We start from the raw sequence: 22139 nt of genomic DNA on the forward strand, positions 1-22139 counted from the left end.
CTCTTCTGAAAGTTGCTCTGGGCACAGGAATATTCATCCACACAAATAACGCCATGGAGAAGCAAATGGCTGACATTATGCGACCAGGTCCCTTAAATTCCTAGGTACAGACATTAGAAGAAACAAAGTGTCTGGCCAACTTTAGAGAGGCCTTTCCTCTCCTCTTTTTTTTTTTTTTTTTTTAATTTATACCGCAAAACCCCCCATAACCTAAGCTAGCTATCCATTTAATAATCATCCTGATTTAGCGCTTTGGATCGGATTTGTATGTCATCGATTTATATAAATACAAAAGCACTCTTATTTAATCAAGTGGGCAGCGATTAATTGAAAGCAGTGTCACTAGCCAGTGAAGTCAAATATATATGGCATGGTTGGCACATGCACGAATAGCAAATGAGTAAATTAATTTTCTTTTGGCCAGAGACCTAAGATTCCCCCAAACACATATGGTTAAAAGTCATATTCTGTGGCCTTGACTCGAAGCAAATATGGCATATTTTAAAGTGTGGGGTGACAATTATAATTATGTGCTTTCGAAGACTTTGACCATAAGCAAAAGTTTAATTAAACTCCCTTTGGTTAGAGATTGTTAGATAGACAAAGGTTTCGTACTGAATAAGCTGAGGTGTGAACAATAAAATAGAGAGTTTGTGATGGAAAAGGATGCCGACCTCTCTTGTGTTCGTCTGCCTTCTGAGCTTGTTTACGCTCATGTACGAGTACGAGAGGGAAATTAAAGATACATCCATGTCTTTGAATATATTTGAATTTGCGTTACATTTAATACTATGGGCTTTTAATTTCTGTGTCTGTCGTACATACACACACACACGAGCTAGCTGCAGAGTTCTGAAGGATGATAATTAAAATTATTATGAGGGCTGAAAATGCATCACGAGGGAAGCGAGGAGAGAGAATATTCCTTCTTCTTTTTTTTTTTTTTTTTTGGGGTGTGAGAGGGACATAATATTGAATTATGAGATTTGAATTGGCCTCATATATAGCTCCATGCAACTTTCGTGACCACTGACCAGCAAGGAACTGGCCAACCTGCTTATGTCATCCCACTCTTTCGAACCCAAAAAACAAAGAGTAATTAACCTCGTCTAGTGGACCCCACATTGACATTGTCCAAAACATGCATGAACCTTAACACAGAGAGAGGCAAAGTGTTTACTAAATAATCTTTGATCTTTCTTATATGTTCCAATCAAACTTTGACCTGCCTAGCTACATTATATGTCCATGTCTATGAACACACGAGAACTGCTAGTAAATTATAAATCACACACAGGAACTAAGTAATTGTAAAGATGTCAGCTTCTCCTCTCTCCCCCCCTTCTGAGTCGGGTGTTAATTAATCCTCCTTTTTGAAACTGTGGTTAATGCTAATTAATCAATAACACCCTTCAATTTCGTCCCAGCGGCTTCATGTCAGCATAGCCAAAATCAACCAACTCGTGAGGATAGAAACTTGAAGCGAATTCACCAACTTTCTCTTGGGAGGTGTAAAAGCCACTATTGACGAAGTCAGAGGGAAATCCAAACCCCAAGTTCATTAGCAATTGGGTTGCTTCGTCGCCGCCGCCAGCATGATCCGGCAGCGATAGACATTTGTTCTCCGTTGTTGCAATTAAAGATGAATCCGAAATGCTTGAACCTTCCTGAGACAAGGACATCATGCTTGAGCTTGCGTTGATTTCTGAGACATCTGTGAACCCTGGACTGTATAACTGAGTTGGGTCAAAAGTGATCATGCCGTGATAAGTGTTAATGTGAAACCCAGAATTAGCGTCCGTCAGGATAGGCAGAGTTGAGGAAGATGATGAAGTGAGGTTTTGCGAAGCAGTAGGAAAATCGCAATTTTGGTTTTGGATTTGAACATTATGAGTCAGTAGTAATGGGGTGGGAGGAAGAGTAGTAGTGTGAGTGTCGGTCACTGTTTTGAGGTTCACTTTTCCTGCCATTAGCTTCTTCTTTAACTTGGTGTTCCAGTAGTTTTTCACGTCATTGTCTGTTCTGCCAGGAAGCTGAGAGGCTATGGCAGACCATCTGAAGAATAACAAAATTCACGATACTAAGTTAATTAAGAAAGACTTTTTAGTAAAAGGGGAAATATGTATTGATGATATGGAAATATGTACCTGCTTCCCATTTGCCCGTAAAGGGTACAAATGATGTTGTCTTCTTCTTCAGTAAAGCCTCCATGTTTGATGTCTGGCCTGAGATAATTGAGCCACCGCAGACGGCAGCTCTTGCCACACCTCCGAAGGCCTGTGATGTAATACGAGGTCACTTGAGGCAAACGTTTGAGAATAAATAAATAAATACATCAGTCTAGTTTTTTTGTGAACATCAGAACAGAAAAATATGACTGCTTCTGGAAAAAGTTGCTGCAGAGGAGAACTCCCATCCTCCGCCTGAAACTACAGATACGCCGAAAAACTATTTAAAAAAAAACCAAAACAAAAAAAGCAGAGAGACAGAAGGCATATATGCCGAAAACGAGGTTTTCTGGCGGAGGCCTAGGAATCTGAGCAAATGGTTGTCCTGCTACGCAAAACAACACCATCTGTTGTGCAGGGTTATTTCAAATTGAAGCAAGAAACAATAGAACAGAAACCCTGCTCTGTAAATGGAATTCTCAACCTCACAGACTCATGAGTACCGTCAAAGAAGAAACGCAAACAAATTCGAACAACAGATATGGAAAAGGTGAGATGAAAAATTATAGTAGTGGATAAGGAAATAGAAAAGAGAGAGACCTGCTTTACGGGGCAATGCAATCCAATTACCACCAGTGCCATGAGTTTGGACATAAGTCCTGAGAGTAGCGTCTTCTTCGGGTGACCAAGGGCCTCTCTTAACATTGGCTTTGTCACAGCAAGGAGCTCTTCCCATGGCCTCTTTTAGAAGCAGAGCAAGAGAGATAGGAAGGAGATTTGGAAGTGAAGCAGGGACCAGTACTTATAAAACACAACGCTCGAGTGACTTTCTTTCACCAACGGGGGCGTCTGGTGAGAGTGGGGTTATAAGGTTGGATCCCCCTTACCTACGGCTTGACTTTCTGTGGCACACTCCTCTTTTGTTTCGCTCTCATCTTGTTTTAAGATCCAGCTTTTGTACGTTTTTTAACGTCTCTAGTAACTAAATAAATAAATAAAGCACAATTTGATGTTTGCTACTCTTTATTTTGCCATTTAAAATTTAATAACAAGTCTTTCAAAAATACTTTATTTGAGTCAAGTCAATAAAAGTATTCTTTTTCATCTAAAAAAATTGTAGATATTTTTTATTTAATTCTGTCTTAAATTAAGTCGTCCTCTTGTACTGCGCCACGCTTTCATTTTAATTATACTAATAATATGATATTAATTGGTATTAATAATTGTTTTTTCCCCTGATGATTGCTTCTTCTTCTTTTTTGTAAAGTTAGTTTTGTAGTGACAAAAATGCAAAGTTTGCTTTTCAATAAATAGAATGCATACTAACAATACAGCTATATCTTAATTGCTGTTGTGTGTACTGCAATTGCCTTTTAAATATTGGTTTATACAATCCCACAAGTGTGATAGAACATACTAACAGGACACATTATAATTATTAATAAAATAGACTTTATATTTTAAAAACTAATAAGAACAAAATATGTAACTTGAGGCAACTTATATTTATCAAATTTGATCACTACTATTCAGAAGTTATTGATTTTCTTTTATAAAAACACATCATACAATATAGGAATTGATTTTATCAGTATTCAAAATTAATGTTTGCGGACCCTGCATTTAAAATTAAAAAAATGTACTAATAATTAGGTCGAAGAAGACAATTGAACTTGTGTTTTTGTCGTCTAATCTATTGTTTATCTAATAGCAACAATAAGTAGTAATAACTGTCCTAATAATTAAATTGTTTTATCGGCGTGCGAAGGAAACTTCTGCTCACACATTTTAAAAGACGGTCAGAGGCGGAACATTCAAGACACATTAATTTAACCCAATAAGTCCAAAAGAAAGAAAGAAAAAAGACATAAATCTAACGTCGTGGCCATTTAATTAAGTACAGTGGATGGCGACTTGTGTGAGTGAAATTGAAGTGGTTGTTAGAAACTTGGAAAATTACAGCGAGGGTGAAAATTTCAAAGGCCCTAAATGATGGTGCCGTGCTAAAGCTCTATGTTTATCCCGTGAAACCTTGAACTTTTCCGGGTTAATTTCCAAAGCCTCGGATAATTTGTTCGCAGGGGGATGTATCTTTAATGGCAACTGGGAAGAGCAGGGTAGCTGGAAATGTCAATGACTGGCTTTAATTCTGGCTCTCCAGGTTATTTTTCTTGGCCACCTTTTGACTTCAGGTTATCTGCCTTCATGTTCTTTTTCTTCTCAACAACAAAAGACAGACAGCAAATATAATACTCCTCCGATCCTTAATATAAGACCCATTTAACTAATTTGATTAGATTAAGAAAGTTAGGTAAGTTAGTTAATTATAAGAAAAATGACACATTTTTTCTAAAACACCATAATCATCTTTCTTAATACCTCATCTCCTTCTTCTACTTGATTATGGTTGAGGGAGTATCCATGGGGGTAATTTAGAGAAAATTGATAAATATGATAAATGGGTCTTATATTTAGAATCAAAACCAATTGAAGAATTGGATCCTATATTAAGGACCGGAGGAATATATATATTCTGACCTTTTTGACATTTGACCATGTTTTATTCAGAATATCCTTGAGGTTCTTAAACTTAATAATTCACTCTCCATTTAGCTCACAGTTAGCCCCTAATAAAGACGGAAGCGTACAGCGGAAGTGATGCCCCATAGCTCTCAACGAACTCGACAAATCTGTGCATGTATAACTTGACGTACGTGTTTGAAGTGGCGCCAAATAAGAGGACGTCTTTTAAATGAGTATGACAATCGATACTATTCAAACCAAACAATAAAATGGATAGGGAATTTGGCGAAGGAGTTTCCCTGTGCTTAATTGTTAGCAGAGCTGTTGTGAACCACCTCCCATCCCGTGAGAAGCCATAACTGACGTACATGCATCACCATGCTGGGCTGCAAGAGGCACAAAATGGCCAGAAAGAATTGATTAAGAAATTGTTCAGATTAAGAAATTTGATTCAACGGACTTCATGATGTCGTCAAGGTTATTCAAACATCACGTTTCAGTTTTAGAATTCCATTTTGTAGTCTATGCTCTCAGTTTTCTTTTTTTCTTTTTTCTTTTTTATTTTAAAGAAAACCTATTCGTCCGTATACAGAGCGGGGGCGCCGGGGTCAATAGACGACCGCAGTATTGTTTTATGCATGCATAAATATATAAACATACATGTGTGCGCGCGCGCGTATTTGGGTTGGCCCGACTTGCTTTGATCGGTAAAGAGGACGGTCCAGACCCGCCTCTGTGGGCCTCTCTCCCCCCCCCCCCAAAATGTCTTGTACTGAATTTCCCCTCGTTCACCCCAAAGCATTATGATCATTCAGTTTGGAGTGGATAAATCAAAATCGGTATATACATTATAAACAAAATCTTATATTTAAATCGGAAATAGTATTTTATATAAAAGTGTTAAGCATATTTCTTAATTCTTACACTAATGTGGTACTGCTTCCGATTCTTAATATTAGAACTAACTTAACATTCAGTTTGATCCTAAATATAAGACCCAATACATTTTTTCTTGTGTTTTATTTTTTTAAAAGTAATTTTTGTAGTTGTATATGTTAAATATTACATCAGATAATAGTTCTGACTAATATACATAATTAGCAGAGATATTTTAGGAAAGACAGCACATATTTAATACAAATAACTAACTTAATAAATTATCTTAATCTACTCAAATTAGTCAACTAACTTTTATATAAAAAACCAAAAGAATTACTATTTTCACAAAATGCGGGCGGTAACATGGTAGAATCAAGGCCATCCAATAAATGTATTGTGCAAAACACATTTATCTCATCTGATGAGATAACGCAAGGGAGGGAAGCCTCCAAAAATCTTCACACCCATTTCTTCTTCTCAATTTGTTACCCTAGCATATTTGGTGTCTTTTGTGTACATATCTCTTCAAAATTCGAATGCTAAAGTTCAATTAGTAAATCTTATAATGTGTTCATTCAATTGTTGTTCTTCTTAAAGGTGATTGAATAAGCTTAAAATTATATATCCACCACAAGAATGAAACAGACAACAAAGTTACGATCATTCTTAATTCTGGAATTGGGCCATGTATCTTGTCATATGCCGCTTTAAGATTAACAGATGTTTGGATACTCCCATAAGTATTTTTTAAAAAGTTTTTTTTTTATAAATCTAAATAAACTCCTTCACATATTTATTTCGTATACTGTAAAATTACTTTTAAAATCATTGATTGTTTTCCATACTCAACAACTTAATCCTCAAGCCAATTGAAAAGTTAGCTTTAGACGACACTGCCAATTAAAAACTTTAAGAATGAAATTATATCATAAATAATTTTATGACACTAAATGCACATAATAAAATATTTTTAGATATTAGATGCGCTTAATCCTTTTTAAAATAGAGTGATAAAGTAAAAAAACTTAATCTTTTTCGTATATATTAAGCCAATGCATTATTGAGGACACAAGCATATTTAAATTAACAGATAATGCATAAGAAACTAACAAACTCTGTGTTTTTTAAACACATTTTATTATTGCAAAAAGTCTGATAACCCGTGCACCCTTCGTACCACAGGTTCCGTTTGGCTTTCTACCCGTTTGGTGCCTTCTAGCTACAGCTTACAAATACGATGCGCCCACTCATCGTGGTTAATGGCTTTGTGGGGAAAGGGGGAAAAACGCGAGTCAATAATCAACAAGGAAGAAAACGGGGTGATGATAAACGAAAAATAAATACTCCGATTCTTAATATAAAATTTTGTTTAACTTTTATTTTGATTTTAAATATAAGACCCAATCTACTTTATCTCTCATATTTATACTTTTTTTTCCCCCTAAAATAGTCTTTTTAATAATGGTAGCTTTAACCAATACACTTGATTAGTAAGGATATTTTAAAAAAGACAACACATATTTATTACAAATAACTAACTTAACTTCTTTTCTTAATCTCTTCAAAGTCAACTAGCTTTTATAATTAAGACAAGAAGTAGTACATTTTAAGAAAATTCAATAATAAAGGATTCATCCTTTCTGATAGCATAACATTCTCTATGATTCGCAATAATACTACCTCTGGTCCTAATTATAAAAGCTAGTTGACTGATTTGAGGAGATTAAGAAAACAAGTTAAGTTAGTTATTTACCATAAATAGGTGTTGTCTTTCCTGAAATATCTTTGCTAATCAAGTGTATAGGCTAGAACTACCATTGTTAGAAGGACTATCTTAGGAAAAATATATATATAAATATTAGAAATAAAGTGAATTGAGATCTTATATTTATGATCAAAATAAAAGTCAAACAACATCATAAATATAGAACCAGAGTTAGTACTAAAATACTGGCAATTACACAGTTAGTCCCCGTGCAGTGTTTTACTTCTTGTTTCCCTCCCTTTCAGAGTCAACAAGTCACTCATCCCGACCTCTCTTGCAGATAGTTGCTTACATGCATTGAGACAATACGCAATTGTTGGATTTTGATTTTTTGAGGGGGAAAAAAAGACCACGATATTTGCGGGAATGGTTCTTTGAAAAATACAAAAAGAAGTGAAGAAAAAAATAATACACGATGTCTTAAAGGCGTGTATAGTACTTTTCATTATAGAATACAAGTTGAGTTGACGGACGAATTTCTTTTAAGATACAATAAAAATCCTTAAACATGGGTTGTACTTTTAATATTCAAACCAAAACAATAATAGCCTTTGCAAAGTGATCATTTATATGTGTCTCTGTGTATACTCAAAGATAAAGAGAATGAATTTAATTTTAATATGTTTGTATATTTGTGTTATGTGCACATGAAGTAATGATGAAAGGGGTTTACATAGACCCTGAAATGATACCTTGAAAATATGTCTTTTGAAGTAATACCTTTTTAATTAAAAGTTACAATCATATATTAATTCATAAATCAACATAATTTAAATAACTAAAAATATTTAATATCCTGAAGAGTTACGGTACAATTTGTTATTGTATAGCATAACTTAATTATGTCCTCATAACTTGTAATTTAAATTTTTAATCAAATGCTTTTCGATCATCATCCAGTCCATTCCAAAATTGAGATTCAAGAAATTTTTATATTCAGTCAATATACATTAAATTTGTCAATTTAGTGATTGTAAATATTAAGACGTGTTCATGAAATATTGCCGCACGAGGCAGAAGCAGAGACAGGGGGATTTAGGGAGCCACTGTTCCCTGAATATTTTAATTTTTTTGCCTCACACAAGATAAAAATTTATGAAAAATTCACATGAGCTAAAAAGTACGTGCATTCGACATCTGTTATTGATACTTGATAGTGACAAAGCTATTACCAATTGAATATGGTGGAAAAATCCCTTTTTATTGTTTGTTTAAAAATTGCCCATCTTCATAGTAGAGATGCGATATTTTGACTGAAGTTATCACTTCAGTGAATAATTCAATTATAGTTAAGAGTTTTTTTGGGTTCCTAATGAAGTAAATTTTGTAATTAATTGGACGGGTCGTCTGTCAACCAAAGAATAAAAAATATATTTTTAATTCCCACAAATTTCTGACACAGTTGTTATGAAAATTTGGATCTTTGCATATAAGAAGCTCAAATTAATCTAATTCATATTGGAATTGACTCTTTTCTTGATCGGAAAAATCTGAATAATAAAAATTGTTTTGACAAGAATGCAAATATCCCGTACTCAATAATCCATAAGAATTAAAATTAAAGATTTTGTTAAAAGAGTTTTAATATGAAACCATCAAATGAACAAACTTTGGTTGGTTTAAGACAAAAGTTGTTCTTACATGCTTTGATCAAAATCATATTTTACTTTTAACTAAAATTAATGACAATGACAAGTTATGGTAAAAAAAAATATGTGCGCGTGTGAATCGTGGAGCGGAACACTTCAAATGAAACCACACAAATGACACAAACGAACTCGCCTCAAATAAAATTGTTCAAAGGGCGGTCCCATCGTCCATATAGGAAAAATTTTAATTAAAATCTCAACCTAGATGTCTCACCTTCCGAAGGCAAGAGAAATAAATTTTAATCACTGAGATAAAGCAATCGACAAAATTAAATTTTAATCCATTTAAGAGGATATCTGCCTCATTCTATGAACATACTTTCTTTTTTCCTCTACTTTTTGTTTAGTGAGATAAGTATTAACAGTTTTACCTATAAGGGAGTCTTCATACTACTGCTAAATCACAAAGTTCTTGTCTGTCTTTCTTTCTACTTTAATTTAACCCCATGCCTAATTTTCAGCCATAAAAAAATAAAAATAAAAAACTCTAGGCATCATATCATGTTCATGCACCAGCCGCCACAAAAGTCACAACACGCCAATGACAATCACAAAACACATGGTGATGTCTCAAATTCGAGTACGAGCGTCCAAAAGGTAACACCAAAATGAAATTAAACTAATAAATTATTGTTATAAAAAATATGATTAATTTATTGAATGTGGATGCTGGGTTACTAGTAACTCGCCACCAAACACCCTTCGTCCGTGGGTTCAGCTGGTGAAAGGGTTAGACACTCTCACCAAAGGAAGAGGATTCGATCCTAGAGAGTGTCACTTTGTTGTGGCTCCAGTCACAGCGCTGGAGGAGGTATCACCACAGCTAAATGGAAGCGACCTCTTCTAGGGCTAATTCCCATGTGGTTAATGCTCTTTAACCAGGGAGAGGTGGAGGCATGTGTACTCTCCTGCCTAGTTCGTAAAGTCGTGGAAATCTAACTCTTGGATCGTGGGTGAGCCCGACCCCTTTCCTAAAATTTGTGTATCAAAAAAAAAAACTCGCCACCAAACAATCCATAATGAGACAGTTGCTTAATGATGAAAGCATATTTTGATTTTCTCAAGAGGGGGATTAGGATAACGATAGGATTTGGGATTGAGATGGAAATATAATAAGAATGGCAAATCTTGGGAGCAGCACGGCACTGGAGAATCTGCCAGGTCCAGTAAAATTTCCTAGTCATGAAAACGTGGTCGGACTATGACTGAATTGAGAATCCACCGTCCGACTTTGTCTCTTGCTTCATTCATTCCTTGGACCCGACCCTTTTCTTTATCGCCATATTCATTTGTCGTCTGCCTTACGCTTCACTGCTCATCAAAGTGGGACCTTTGAGTCCAAAAAAAAAAAAAAAGTGGGACCTTGCTTTACTTGAAGGGCCCCCCTCCTGAAGCAGCTTTTCATCCTTGACCACATATTGTCTCCTACATGGATTTTATCGAACCTCGAATTATATTAAAGGATCTCTGAGGACCAAGTGGCATAAAGTGGATAAGTTTGAAGATATTTTATGGGGTGGATAAGGGTTGCTGTGTCAGCTTCACTATCCACGCTTGCACTGCCCATCTGATCAGATCTCCTTTCAGATAAACTCGATCATCGCTTCACGATTTTATATACTAATGTTCTTCTCTTTGGGTAGAGAGCTGGCATTAATATTCTGTTACCTCCTTCTGACCCCAAAAAAAAAAATTCTATTACCTCTTCATTATCACCACCATAATCCTTATCCTTTCTTAATAACCAAGGAACGTTTGGCTTATCAATACTTTTTTTTTTTGATCCGCCAATTGTAGTTAATGCCATTCCTTCTATTGAAAACACCGCCATATGGCCATTGAATTACCTCACCTAGAAGGTGATAATGTGATTGCCGTATGTTATTTAATTAGATGCCCAGTTTCACGTTCTTCCTTCATTTCCCGTATGATCGCAGCATATAAAACTTTTGAGTTCTGATAAGTTTACTAGCACCGAGTCACTGACCAATATTATAGCCGAAGAAGAGGGACCCAATAAACTAACACGTAGATGAGGAAAGAAAGCCTCAACAGAAGGGCATGGATAACCAGCATATAAAATTGGACCCAAGAAGAGCGAGTTAAAAGTGTATCAGAATCTGAGCTCAAAGACAAACACCGGCTTTTTTTCTTCAGCAGAAAACGATTTGTCTTAATTTGTCATGAGGAGATCCAATCTTCCCACACGTCTCATGGTATCATGAATCCAAACAATCAATCCAACAACATTTTATACAAAAGATTTTCTCCTGGGACATCTATATTCCCCATCACCGACATACTTCTAAGAAAAAAGTATTCGCCTGCAAGAGAATACATTTCTTCACCGACATGAAGATATGAACACAAAAGATACACGGTAACATGCTTCCCACATATTTGGCAGCCCGAAGAAATCAATCGTACAGAGATTGTTGAAGCTTAATGTTTTTTTTTCCCCGAAATAAAAACCACGAAACAGGGGGAAAAAGCCTCTTCTTGACTTCCTTCCCAACTATACACAGAATTTTAAGATAATCAATACAGATCTCTTCATGTCAGAACATTCCCGAAAGCTGTGTGTCGCTTCGCCCAAATGAATTCTCCTTACAGAGCTTAGCGTACATTTTGGCTCTCAGTTCTCTTCCCGACTCGACCCTTTCCATGGCAGGTTCTTCTTGGCGGCTTTTATCCCACACGTCCAGAGTATCAAGCCCAGATTTCGTTACCGTACGATTCGGAGTCGAAGGAAGGCTAAAAAACCCGGGTCGGAGGTTCGAACCGCGGGGTGAACCAAACACCAAACCCATATGGATACCATGCCCATAAGGCGAACCGAACGCACCGCGCACATGAGGAGCACGAGTTGAAGGCGACTTATCACCCTGTACATCACACATTGAGGCGCTTACTTCACTCCAGCCGTGTCGGGGATTTCCGGGCGATGTGGGCGGAGACTCGGCCAATGAAGAGATCGGCGAAGGCTGGAGAACTGATGTAGGCGATGAAACGAAGGAAGCGTGACAAATCGGCGAGCCCTCCGATGATTCGCCTGAGCCACTAGCAAGGAACCGCAATTGTTCCGGAGTGTGAGCGAAGAAGCACACTCGGCGGCGACAGTTTGTTCCGTCCTTGCAGAACTGGGTTCTGTAACGAGAGGGGTGAAGCCAGCATTCAAACACTCCGTGAGCAAACTCGCACGAGTCACCTTTCTTGCAGTTACCTCTGCGAAACTCGGGGCATGAGGTGCCGGAATAGTGATATTTCCGAGGGTCTCTCCGGCGAGCCTTTTCGCCGGGATGGGCGTACGGACACTCCGTCCAGTCATGTGACCGGGAACGCGCGCATTTGCGGATCTTAAACTCGAAGATGCGGAAATGATCACTGGAAAAAGCATCAAAAGAAGAGTCGAATTCTTCGCAGAGCGAATCCAGATCAATGGGAGTCAGATCACTGGAAAGAAAAGGGTGGAGAGCGGTGGAGGAATCGATGGAAGGTGGATAGTCACAATCACCGGCATTGCCATTTAAGTTGATGGCTAAACCATCAACGGGCAATGCGATGGTTAAATTATCCGGCAAGTTCAACTGAGAACTCTGGAAGTTCGGGGCCAAGCAAGCTAGTTCTCCGATCACCATTTTTAGAGGAACAATACTCAGAGTGGTGAGTCCTTAGATGAGAGATTGCAGTAGGTAGGCGTCGGAAATATAAACTGCAGCGGGGTGGAGAAGACGTGAGGTGGGTTTGGTTAACCGAGGTTAAGTCCAACTATGGTTTAAAAATATCTAAATCCACCCGCCCCATGCCAAGCTTATTCTCCTAGAATTGGATGGGGCTGGTAAATATTAAATTGGCTGGCAAAATAAAAATATATATTAATTTTTAATCCATATAATAAAATTTAATTTTTTTGAGATAAGTTTGTTAACGGAATCGGTTTTAATGCGCAGATGAGTGTCATGATATTCATTAAATCACAACCATTCAAATTTAATATGGATGGTTGATGTTTAATATTTAATATTTTGTTTATTAAAAAATATTTTTTAATAAGTATATAATTTAAAATAAATACAATATTTTTACTGTAAGTTTTTTTTAAAAAATTTATTTAAAAATTATTAAAATTAATTTTGAATGGTTTAGATTTTATTATAACGATAAATATCATCACACTTATTACTGTGATGAGTAATAAACTAGTTCAATTTATTACTAATCTGATTTTTAATATAAGACTTAATTATTAAGTTGATTTTGATTTTAAATATAAAACTATTTCTCATATTTATCATTTTTTTAAAAATCATTCATATAGATACTCCCTCAACCGTAATCAAGTAAAAGAGGGAGGAAGAATATTAAGAAAGATGATCATGATGTTTTAAAAAAATGTGTAATATTTCTTTTAATTAACTAACTTACTTAAATTTTTTAATTTAATTAAATTAGTTAAATAAATTTTATATTAAGTACTGAAAAAGTATTTGTTTTGTGGGAAATAACCCTCTGCATAAACCTAAATATCAAAATTAGTTGTAACTAACACTGGAACTTTTGCAGCATTTCCCCTGTTTTCCATTAGAATGTCGGGATCCTCTGTTTTAAGTTTAAAATTAAAACTATGAGCTTCAGGAATTCTCGTTGCTTTATAAACAATTTTATATATGGGTTTGTATGGTACTTCCTCATCCCTCTCTTTTTTACCCCGCTTCCGCTAGAAGTAGGCATCCTCCTATTTTGTGTCTGTAAGAACGACCGAAGGCTTTTTTTTTTTGGACTCAATAGAACGACCGAAGGCTTGGAGATGCATTAAGCAGACATGGGCCATATATAACATACAGGCCCATTTCTCAATGTAATGTTCTTTTTCTTCTTTTTAATTAAGTTTTCTGTAGTTATAATGCTCTATGATTTATTTTCCGACCAAAACATATGATTGTTCTGCTTTAATTTTATTTGACAGCGCTATAAGCCTGGAGCGCAACCCTTCATTATTATGTTCGGGGACGATACTCGATTGGGTGGTATGTTATTATTTCTCCACCCCTATCGTGTTTTCAAGTTTTTTTCCCCATAAAAGAATATTTAAGCCCGAAATTGCATTAAAAATTAAATAGTGAGCAAATTAAATTCATCATCATTTTCAACATCGGGTCAACTGACTAGAACTCTCTCTGTTTTCTTTCAAGTATCAAAATATGTGTTCGTGCGTTCTTTCGGAAGACAAAAATATGTGTTTAACTGTGTACTCCTCCGGTCCTAATTATAAGACCCAATTGACTTATTTGAGAAGATTAAGGAAGTAAGTTAAGTTGGTTATTTATAATAAATAAGTGTTGTTATTCCTAAAATATCCTTGCTAATTAAGTATATTGGCTAAAACTATCATTATTAGAAGGATTATCTTAGAAAAAATGCATAAATATAAGAGACAAAATGGATTGGGTCTTATAATTAGGACCAAATAAAAAGTCAAATTGGGTCTTATAATAAGGACCGGAGGAGTATTAAATAATTTAAATTGTATCTTTGGAAAAATTGTAATAAATTTTAACGATATTTATTATAGCAAGCTACCATGCTAATGCAAATTTTTGGGTTCCTTGTAGTTTTATTTCTGCATTATTGAAATATTTACTTACAGTTTACACAGTCCATTGTACTCCATGATTTTTTTCATTCTTCCAATTTTTTTATTGACATATTTTAGATACATCTGATTGTTAAAAAAGTGTGCGTAATCTTCAAAAGTTTTATAAATTATTTCTTCTCAAAGGCCTCTGATTTCTAACAAGTTTTAGCATCGAGTGCTCAGAAAGGAATCCCAATTACGCATGAAGTTGTTTTTGGGCCAAATTTCAAGTTTTTGGTTCCCTTTTGTCTGGGCTTCAGGCACTTGCAATCAAGAGCTTGTAATTGAGAGCTTACAATGCGATCAATCAAAATTTAAATTCTTATTAAAAGAGATATTTAAATTTAGTGTTTAACAGTGTCTTAAATAAGATTGACTCTAATAAAAAAATACCTATGAATAGCAAAAATATATACTCTATATTGTATGACTGCTATGCATTCACTTTAGCGTTTTCATCAGTACCGTCACAACTTTTTCATGTCATTCTTTGACTGCCCAATATCCATTATCATGTAGGAGTACTGATGATCTTATGGCAATTCAACATACAAATGACCTTTTTTCATGGGAAAAAAAAACTAACTAAATCATGTGAGAGTGTTCATTTTTCATTTTGTGAATCGTCAATTTCAATGTTTTGAGAATATGAGTTTCTGGTTCTAAGAGTGAAAAGGGCAAGTTAAACGTCCCAGTCCCCAGAGAAGAGGAAAAGGTAAAAGGTAAATTGTGCCACGCGTAATTTTCGTAGCCAGATGCCAAGAGTTAAATTGACTAATCAAATTTAACCTATATAGTTTTTAGTGTATAGATACGCTGCCATGAGTTTGTTTCGCATTTCTCTGATTTAAAAGAGTGGTTAATTAAGAAAATCTTGCAGTATATATGTCTTTGAGAGAAGTTAAAAATAAGCTGGCTAATAAAATTGAAAGTTTACCAATTAATATTACTTAGCTTGAATGATTTCCTCATTATCTTCTGCTTGATTTTCACTTTCCAAGTTTTAATTTTCTTCTCTAATGTGGCATTATTTGATAGATAATGAAAGGAAACGGCTCTAGTACATGTGAGAGGAAGTCTATTAACATCGTAGTTAACCACGACTTCTCTAGAGGGCTGGACTCTTGGCATCCTAATTGCTGCCATGGCTATGTGGTTTCAGCTTAAATCAGGTTCACGAGGGAAAACTTTGATCAAGTCAAGTAGCAATTATGCTGTTGTCACGAACCGTAAGGAATGGTGGCAAGGTCTGGAACAGGACATCACAAGCAAAGTTTCCGCTGGCTTCACTTACAAGGTTTCAACTTGTGTGGGAGTATCTGGGCTTCATCAGAAATATGATGTTATAGCTACTATTAAGCTACAATATCGAGATTCAGATACTTGTTACATGACCATTGGGAGGTATAAAATTTAATAACCATCATTTGCTTCTAAAGAGTTTGAAAATATTTTAATACTATTACTCTCTTCAGGAATTCAGTAACAGAGGCCAGCTGGGCAAGGTTAGAAAGGACAGTTTACTTGCCAACTATACCTGAACGGGCTATATTTTATCTGGAAGGACCTGCTTCTGGAGTTAAGCTGCTCATACAATCAGCAGAGATCACAAGTCTTTATGAGTATAATGTAATTCTGCACACTTGGGTCTTATAATTTTATTTTAGGTCTAATAATATTAGTACGTTGAAGTATTTTGCTTTAAAGCGCGTGAAACTGTAACATACTTACATGCAATACATCTATTTTGAAAGCGTGCAAGCTCTGAAAGTGATGCTGCTAGAGATGAGGACATTGCTATAAACCCTACATTTGATGATGGCCTGAATAGTTGGTCTGGAAGAGGCTGCAAGATTGCTTTGCATAATTCCATGGAAGATTTGAAAATTCTTCGTCGGACTGGGAAGTATTTTGCATCAGCGACAGAACGAGCAGGAAGTTAGAATGGAATTCAGCTAGACATCACTAAAGGTACAGCGTAAGCTTGCCTACGAAGTCACTGCTTTTGTTCGGATACATGGGAACGATTACTTCCGCTGATGTAAGGGCAACTTTGTGTGTCCAAAAGCCAGATCTTCGAGACCAGTTTATAGAAATTGCGGAGTTAGCTTCTTTTCTTTTCTTTTTCTTGTTTAAATGATTATCATATTTCTGTATGTTATATACTCCCTGGGTTATAACTTTCCTGGGAATAATCTTGATAAAATGAGAAAAGAAACGCGGTGTCGCCAGATTTTTCTCATAGATAATATAGAATTGATCATGAATTTTACGCATAATAATAACTGATACGAAAAAGCTTCCTTGACGATTCTCATTTCTGAGCAAAGATGTTAATCCTGAAGTGTGCAGGCAACAGATGAAGAATGGGTTCAAATGAAGGGAAAGTTCCCTTTAAATGCGCTGACATTCTTGTCAATACTTTGTTTGTTAAGCGCGCAGCAAAATCACCTCCTTCAACACCACCTGACGTTAAGGTCAGTATTGACTCTCAAAAATAATATTCCTCCGGCCCTAATTATAAGACCCAATTGACTTATTTGAGGAGATTAAGGAAGTAAGTTAAGTTGGTTATTTATAATAAATAAGTGTTGTCATTCCTAAAATATCCTTGCTAATTAAGTATATTGGCTAAAACTATCATTATTAGAAGGATTATCTTGGAAAAAAATGCATAAATATAAGAGACAAAATGGATTTGGTCTTATAATTAGGACCAAATAAAAAGTCAAATTGGGTCTTATAATAAGGATCGGAAGAGTATAAGCTTGCAATTATTCTTGGAGTTGTTTCGTGTGCTATAAATGGAAGGCCGGCCAAGTAGGAGCAGTGTTAGGCAGATATAAACACTAATCTGGGATTTGTCCTGCAGATGCTGCTTTTGGGATTAATGTGATTGAGAACACCAATCTAGATGATGGTTCCAAGGGATGATTTCCCCTTGGCAACTGTACTTTAAGTGTTGGAAGCGAATCTCTTCGTATTATTCCACCGTTGGCAAGAGGTTCGCTGGGTTTACATGAACAATTAAGTGGGCGCTACGTCCTTGTGACGAATCGCACCAAGCCATGGATGGTCCTGTACAGATCATCACTGAGAAACTAAAACTCTCACTGACATATCAAGTATGTGATTGGGTTCGCATTGGTTTAAGATCAACTGGTTCACAGAATGTTAATGTTGCTCTTTCTGTTGACAACCAGCGGTTCCATTGTGGGCACGTTGAGGTTGCTGATGACAGATGGTATGAAATGGATGGGTCCTTTAGAATCGAGAAGCCACCATCAAAGGTTATGGTTCATTTCCGAGGTCCTGCTTCTGGTGTTGACTTGATGATTGCCGGACTCTAGATATTCCCTCTTGACAGGCAAAAAAGGTTTGCATATTTAAAGGAGCAGACAGAGAAGGTAACATCTACCTTTGTCATTTATTCAATACGGACATATCTCTATAGATAGAAATTCTTGTAATGTATGTGCGTGTACTGGTTTGACCGAGCAACTTACTGGCAATAGCCCATCTCCCGACCCTATAGAAAAGAAAATAAATGATACTGAAAGCATTACAATTTCAGACATCTGGCACATCTTTTTTATCGCCCGTTTTTCTTTGTAATCTGAATACGACCCTGAAATTATTCTTAGGCATTGTTAATAGGAAGTGGGTTATCATTTTGTTATTCCATTGTTCATTGACTGGACGTGTTAAGCTTTGCTTGGCGTCATCCTTAGAATTCCTCAAATTGTCATTTGAAACATTTCTCAATTGATGCCGCGCAGATACGCAAGCGTGATGTTATGCTTAAATTCACAGGACTAGACTCAGGCAGAAAAACCTTTGTGGAAGTTAGACAAATACAGAACGACTTTCCGATGGGATCATGCATCAACAGAACAAACATTGACAATGAAGATTTTGTTCACTTGTTTTTGAGAAATTTCACTTGGGCTGTGTTTGGGAATGAGTTGAAGTGGCATTGGACAGAACCACAACAGGGAAATTTTAACAATAAAGACGCGGATGATATGTTATCCTTGTGTCAGAAGTACAAGATACAAACCCGTGGGCATTGCATCTTTTTGGAAAAAGATGGCACAGTTCTGCAGTGAATTATATCGTTGAGTAGAGATGATTTGGTTAAGGCTGTCAAAAATCGGTTGATAGGGCTTCTGATTCACTGCATGGGCAAGTTCAAGCATTACGATGTGAATAATGAAATGATGCGTGGTTCATTTTATCAAGACAGACTAGGTAAATACATCAGAGTGGACATGTTCAAGATTGCACGTAAACTAGATCCATCTGTTACCCTGTGCGTAAATGATGATAATGTTGGAGATGGACGTGATTCCAGATCATATCCAGAAAAATACATTCGACATGTTACTGATCTGCAAAAGCAAGGCGCACCTGTTGGGGGAATCGGTATTCAGGGTCAGACAGTCCAGTGGGACCCATTGTTTGTTCTACCTTGGATAATTTGGGCATTCTTGGCCTGCCAATTTGGTTCGCAGAGCTTGATGTCTCGTCCACCAATCTAGACGGCATAATGCTGTGGGGATTCTGGGAACTTTATATAAGCAGGAACGATTCACACTTGACGGATGCGGAAGGTGAGATCAATGAAGCCGGGAAAAGATTCCTTGCTCTGAAGCAAGAGTGGCTATCTCATAAACATGGCCATGTTGACGAAGAAGGGCAGTCTGGTTTTAGAGGCTTCCACGGAACATCCAGCGGGGAGGTGGCCACCCCATCGAAGAATACTTTCAAGACGATTGTTGTCGACAAGGGGGATTCTCCCCTGCTGAGATCCTTAGATTTATAAGTGTCGTGTTTCACCCAATTGCAATTCTGTGCAAAGAAAATTGTAGAAAAGTTTGTGACGTTATGTTTATACGCATGCATGCGAGTCTAGTGGGATTGTTGATGATGACGGGGTATTCCGCGGCCCGTCCACGAACCCACGAATGATTTGTATTGAATTGGTTTACTCAAACCTAGAATCATCAAAGTGCGAGGCCTGCAGGCCCTAATCCAGCCATGAAGCCCATCACAGGCCTCATACATAAAATAGCCCAAAAGGAATGGATAGATGAATGAAGAATGAAGGGAACAAATCCTTTACCAAAAAAAAAAAAAAGGGAACAAATCTCCTCCCACAACAACGCTACTTGATTGATTCGTTGACTAACATGAGCCGATAAGAGACGAAGTAGGATCTCTTGGGTTCGCTCTGATTACGCAACCAGCTGCTTCCATACGATTTCACACGATGAGGAGGATGAAAATGACAACATTCACCTCCCGAACCCCACCATCAACCTCAATCTGGGTCGTGGCTCAATTATTTGCGCCAGTTCTTTAGTTTTCAAGAGATAAGAAGATCAGAGAAATGCGATGCATACATAAACACACGCGTCTCCATAGCGAATCAAAACTATGAGTTGCTAGCACGGAGGCAATTATAACTAAAATAAAAGGTAGTATAATAGTAGTAGTAACTAGGAGATCTGAAAATGGAAAGTAAATCAGATATGGGTGAAAGCCCATTAAGTGGCCATCAAATCGAAAACATGGGATGGCCCCCCCAGAAGACACACACTCACTCACGCCACTCACATCAACTTGACAAACTCCCGCCATCTACCCCTCCTCCTGTTTCTTCGACTCCACCCGTCACAACATGTCTCTGAAATTCTACATATCAATGTGTATATAGTGGGAAGTATGATATTTGAGAGAAAATATATACCCAGAGAGGAGGCCCCACAGGGAGTCCCATCCATATACCTGGACCTTCCTCAAAAGGAGCCCACTTCTCACATGGGCACACAGTGAGTCTTGCCGCTATCTCGCCCCCTGCTCATGCTCTCTTAGCCTCTGTCCTGTGTGTGTACAAAATGAGTGTAGTTTGTTATAAATTTTATATCATACACTAACACTAAACATTGGTTGATCTGCTCTGTTTTCTCCCCCTTGTCACTGTGGTACGCCTTAACCTTCAACATTATGCGGGCGACGCACATGAAAGAGAGGTTCTGGCGAGAGGATGGTGGGGGACGGCAGTGCATTGGGAAACAGCTCGCGCGCTGTTATCGCGCGCCCTGGTTGAAACGACACCGTTGGTGGGTCCCGGGGAGTGTCAGAGGGAACAGAGAGAGGAGGGGGGCCATGACTGTGAGGGTAAAAATTGCAGAGAGAAAGAGACGGAGAGAAGACTGGAAGTGAAGTGAAGTGAAGGCGAAGACTGGGACTGTACACCCACCGCGCGCACACTCCCAATATCTCAGTCTCAGATATGTGTCCGCATAAAAAGACGCAGTTTTCTCTCTTTCGCGTCAATCACATTTATTAATATTTTATGTGAAGATCGTCAAGACTGAGAGTTGAGTGAGAGTAGCATTCATGTCTCTCCCTCTGCCTGTGACCTCTCTCCTACTCCGTCTCAGCCATGCTTCCGTGTACGGACCTATTGGCCATTGCTTCTTCTCCATATAATATTCGACCCAATTAATTAACGTTTGTATACTCTATTATTTTATTTTACTTCTCTCATCTGCATATTGCTATTTATGTATAATATTAAAAAAATTAAATAACTACAAATAATTAACATGGCTCCTTCTCAACGTCTACTCCACAATGTTTATGAAAAGGGGGGGCAATAAGGCCCAGCGGTGGTACGTGCCTTGTCCTTTCCTTTCTGGGTTGATTTCCCAGAGTTTTCATGGAAGAGTCTGAAAGATCATCGCAAAGTTTTTATTATTTACTTTCCTAGATTAACACTACTCATTTTGTGTCTCGTGTATTGGTTGTTGTAACGTTTTGTACCCTGTCGAAAGTAACAAACTATTCAGTTCAATTTTACATTAATCTTTTATAGCTTTAACTCTTCTTTTTCCAGTGTTTCTGTTGAATTGACCACTCGAATACACACACACACTACAAAAAAAAAAAAAAAGGCTGAAGCAACACGTGCAACGCAGTATGTAGTGTTTATATGTTAACAGAATAGAATAAATGAGTTCAGTTTAAATTTTTCAATTTGTAATGATTGGCTGTATCAAAACAGGCTAGAATTCCTGTGGGTATTACTAGGGTTGTAGGCAGACACACACACACACACATCTATATATTTTGATGATCTCTGGGTCAGAACTGAGAAGCCACGTCTGAGATATTATAATCTTCATTATGACACATGGCGAGCATGCAGGGAGACTAATTGCAAATCATGATCGGATTTCTATCGGTATTATTAAACTGGTTTATTATATAGTAATCAATGCTAACACTCAAATTTTAAAAAGCCGTTTGCGTCAATCAGATTTGATCGTCAAGAAATTGAATAAACAAGTATTGTGATTCTCTTGCCGGTGGTTGCTCGCATTATTACGACGTTCACTCGAAAACGGCAAAAATGGAAAAGAGATTCTTTTCAAAGTTACCCCTTTTGTAGTCTCGGCTTTAATCAATCCGTGTTTAAAAGAAGCAAAACAAAATCATCAACATTTTTAACA

The 22139-nt window shown here is 37.0% G+C and overlaps 2 protein-coding genes and 1 pseudogene across 2 annotated transcripts; 1 reads left to right on the plus strand and 2 right to left on the minus strand.

Annotated features, from left to right (window-relative positions):
* Positions 1-1069: 1069 nt before the first annotated feature.
* Positions 1070-3003, minus strand: LOC114748922 (transcription factor RAX2). Its single transcript, XM_028937388.1, has 3 exons — positions 2769-3003; positions 2148-2277; positions 1070-2055 (listed from the first exon to the last, which is right to left on the minus strand). The coding sequence occupies exons 1-3, from the start codon at positions 2902-2904 to the stop codon at positions 1413-1415; spliced, it is 909 nt and encodes a 302-aa protein (XP_028793221.1). The 5' UTR covers positions 2905-3003; the 3' UTR covers positions 1070-1412.
* An 8351-nt stretch (positions 3004-11354) lies between these two features.
* LOC114748902 (zinc finger CCCH domain-containing protein 23) lies at positions 11355-12726 on the minus strand. The gene has a single exon (XM_028937370.1). It carries the CDS (start codon positions 12620-12622, stop codon positions 11543-11545), a length of 1080 nt encoding a protein of 359 aa, XP_028793203.1. The 5' UTR covers positions 12623-12726; the 3' UTR covers positions 11355-11542.
* A 2934-nt stretch (positions 12727-15660) lies between these two features.
* Positions 15661-19444, plus strand: LOC114748880 (endo-1,4-beta-xylanase 1-like; annotated as a pseudogene).
* Positions 19445-22139: the final 2695 nt, after the last annotated feature.

This window comes from Neltuma alba, unplaced genomic scaffold (assembly GCF_004799145.2).
Source record: "Neltuma alba isolate B1F8T4 unplaced genomic scaffold, ASM479914v2 tig00000938_pilon, whole genome shotgun sequence".
Taxonomy (NCBI): domain Eukaryota; kingdom Viridiplantae; phylum Streptophyta; class Magnoliopsida; order Fabales; family Fabaceae; genus Neltuma; species Neltuma alba.

Excerpts from the sequence above, each read along its gene's own strand:
- LOC114748922 (XM_028937388.1), bottom strand. The coding sequence starts at position 2,904 with ATGGGAAGAGCTCCTTGCTGTGACAAAGCCAATGTTAAGAGAGGCCCT. Across the intron at positions 2,278-2,768 it reads TGCATTGCCCCGTAAAGCAG|GCCTTCGGAGGTGTGGCAAG; the intron begins GTCTCTCTCTTT and ends ATTACATCACAG. Across the intron at positions 2,056-2,147 it reads TACGGGCAAATGGGAAGCAG|ATGGTCTGCCATAGCCTCTC; the intron begins GTACATATTTCC and ends GTTATTCTTCAG.
- LOC114748902 (XM_028937370.1), bottom strand. The coding sequence starts at position 12,622 with ATGGTGATCGGAGAACTAGCTTGCTTGGCCCCGAACTTCCAGAGTTCT.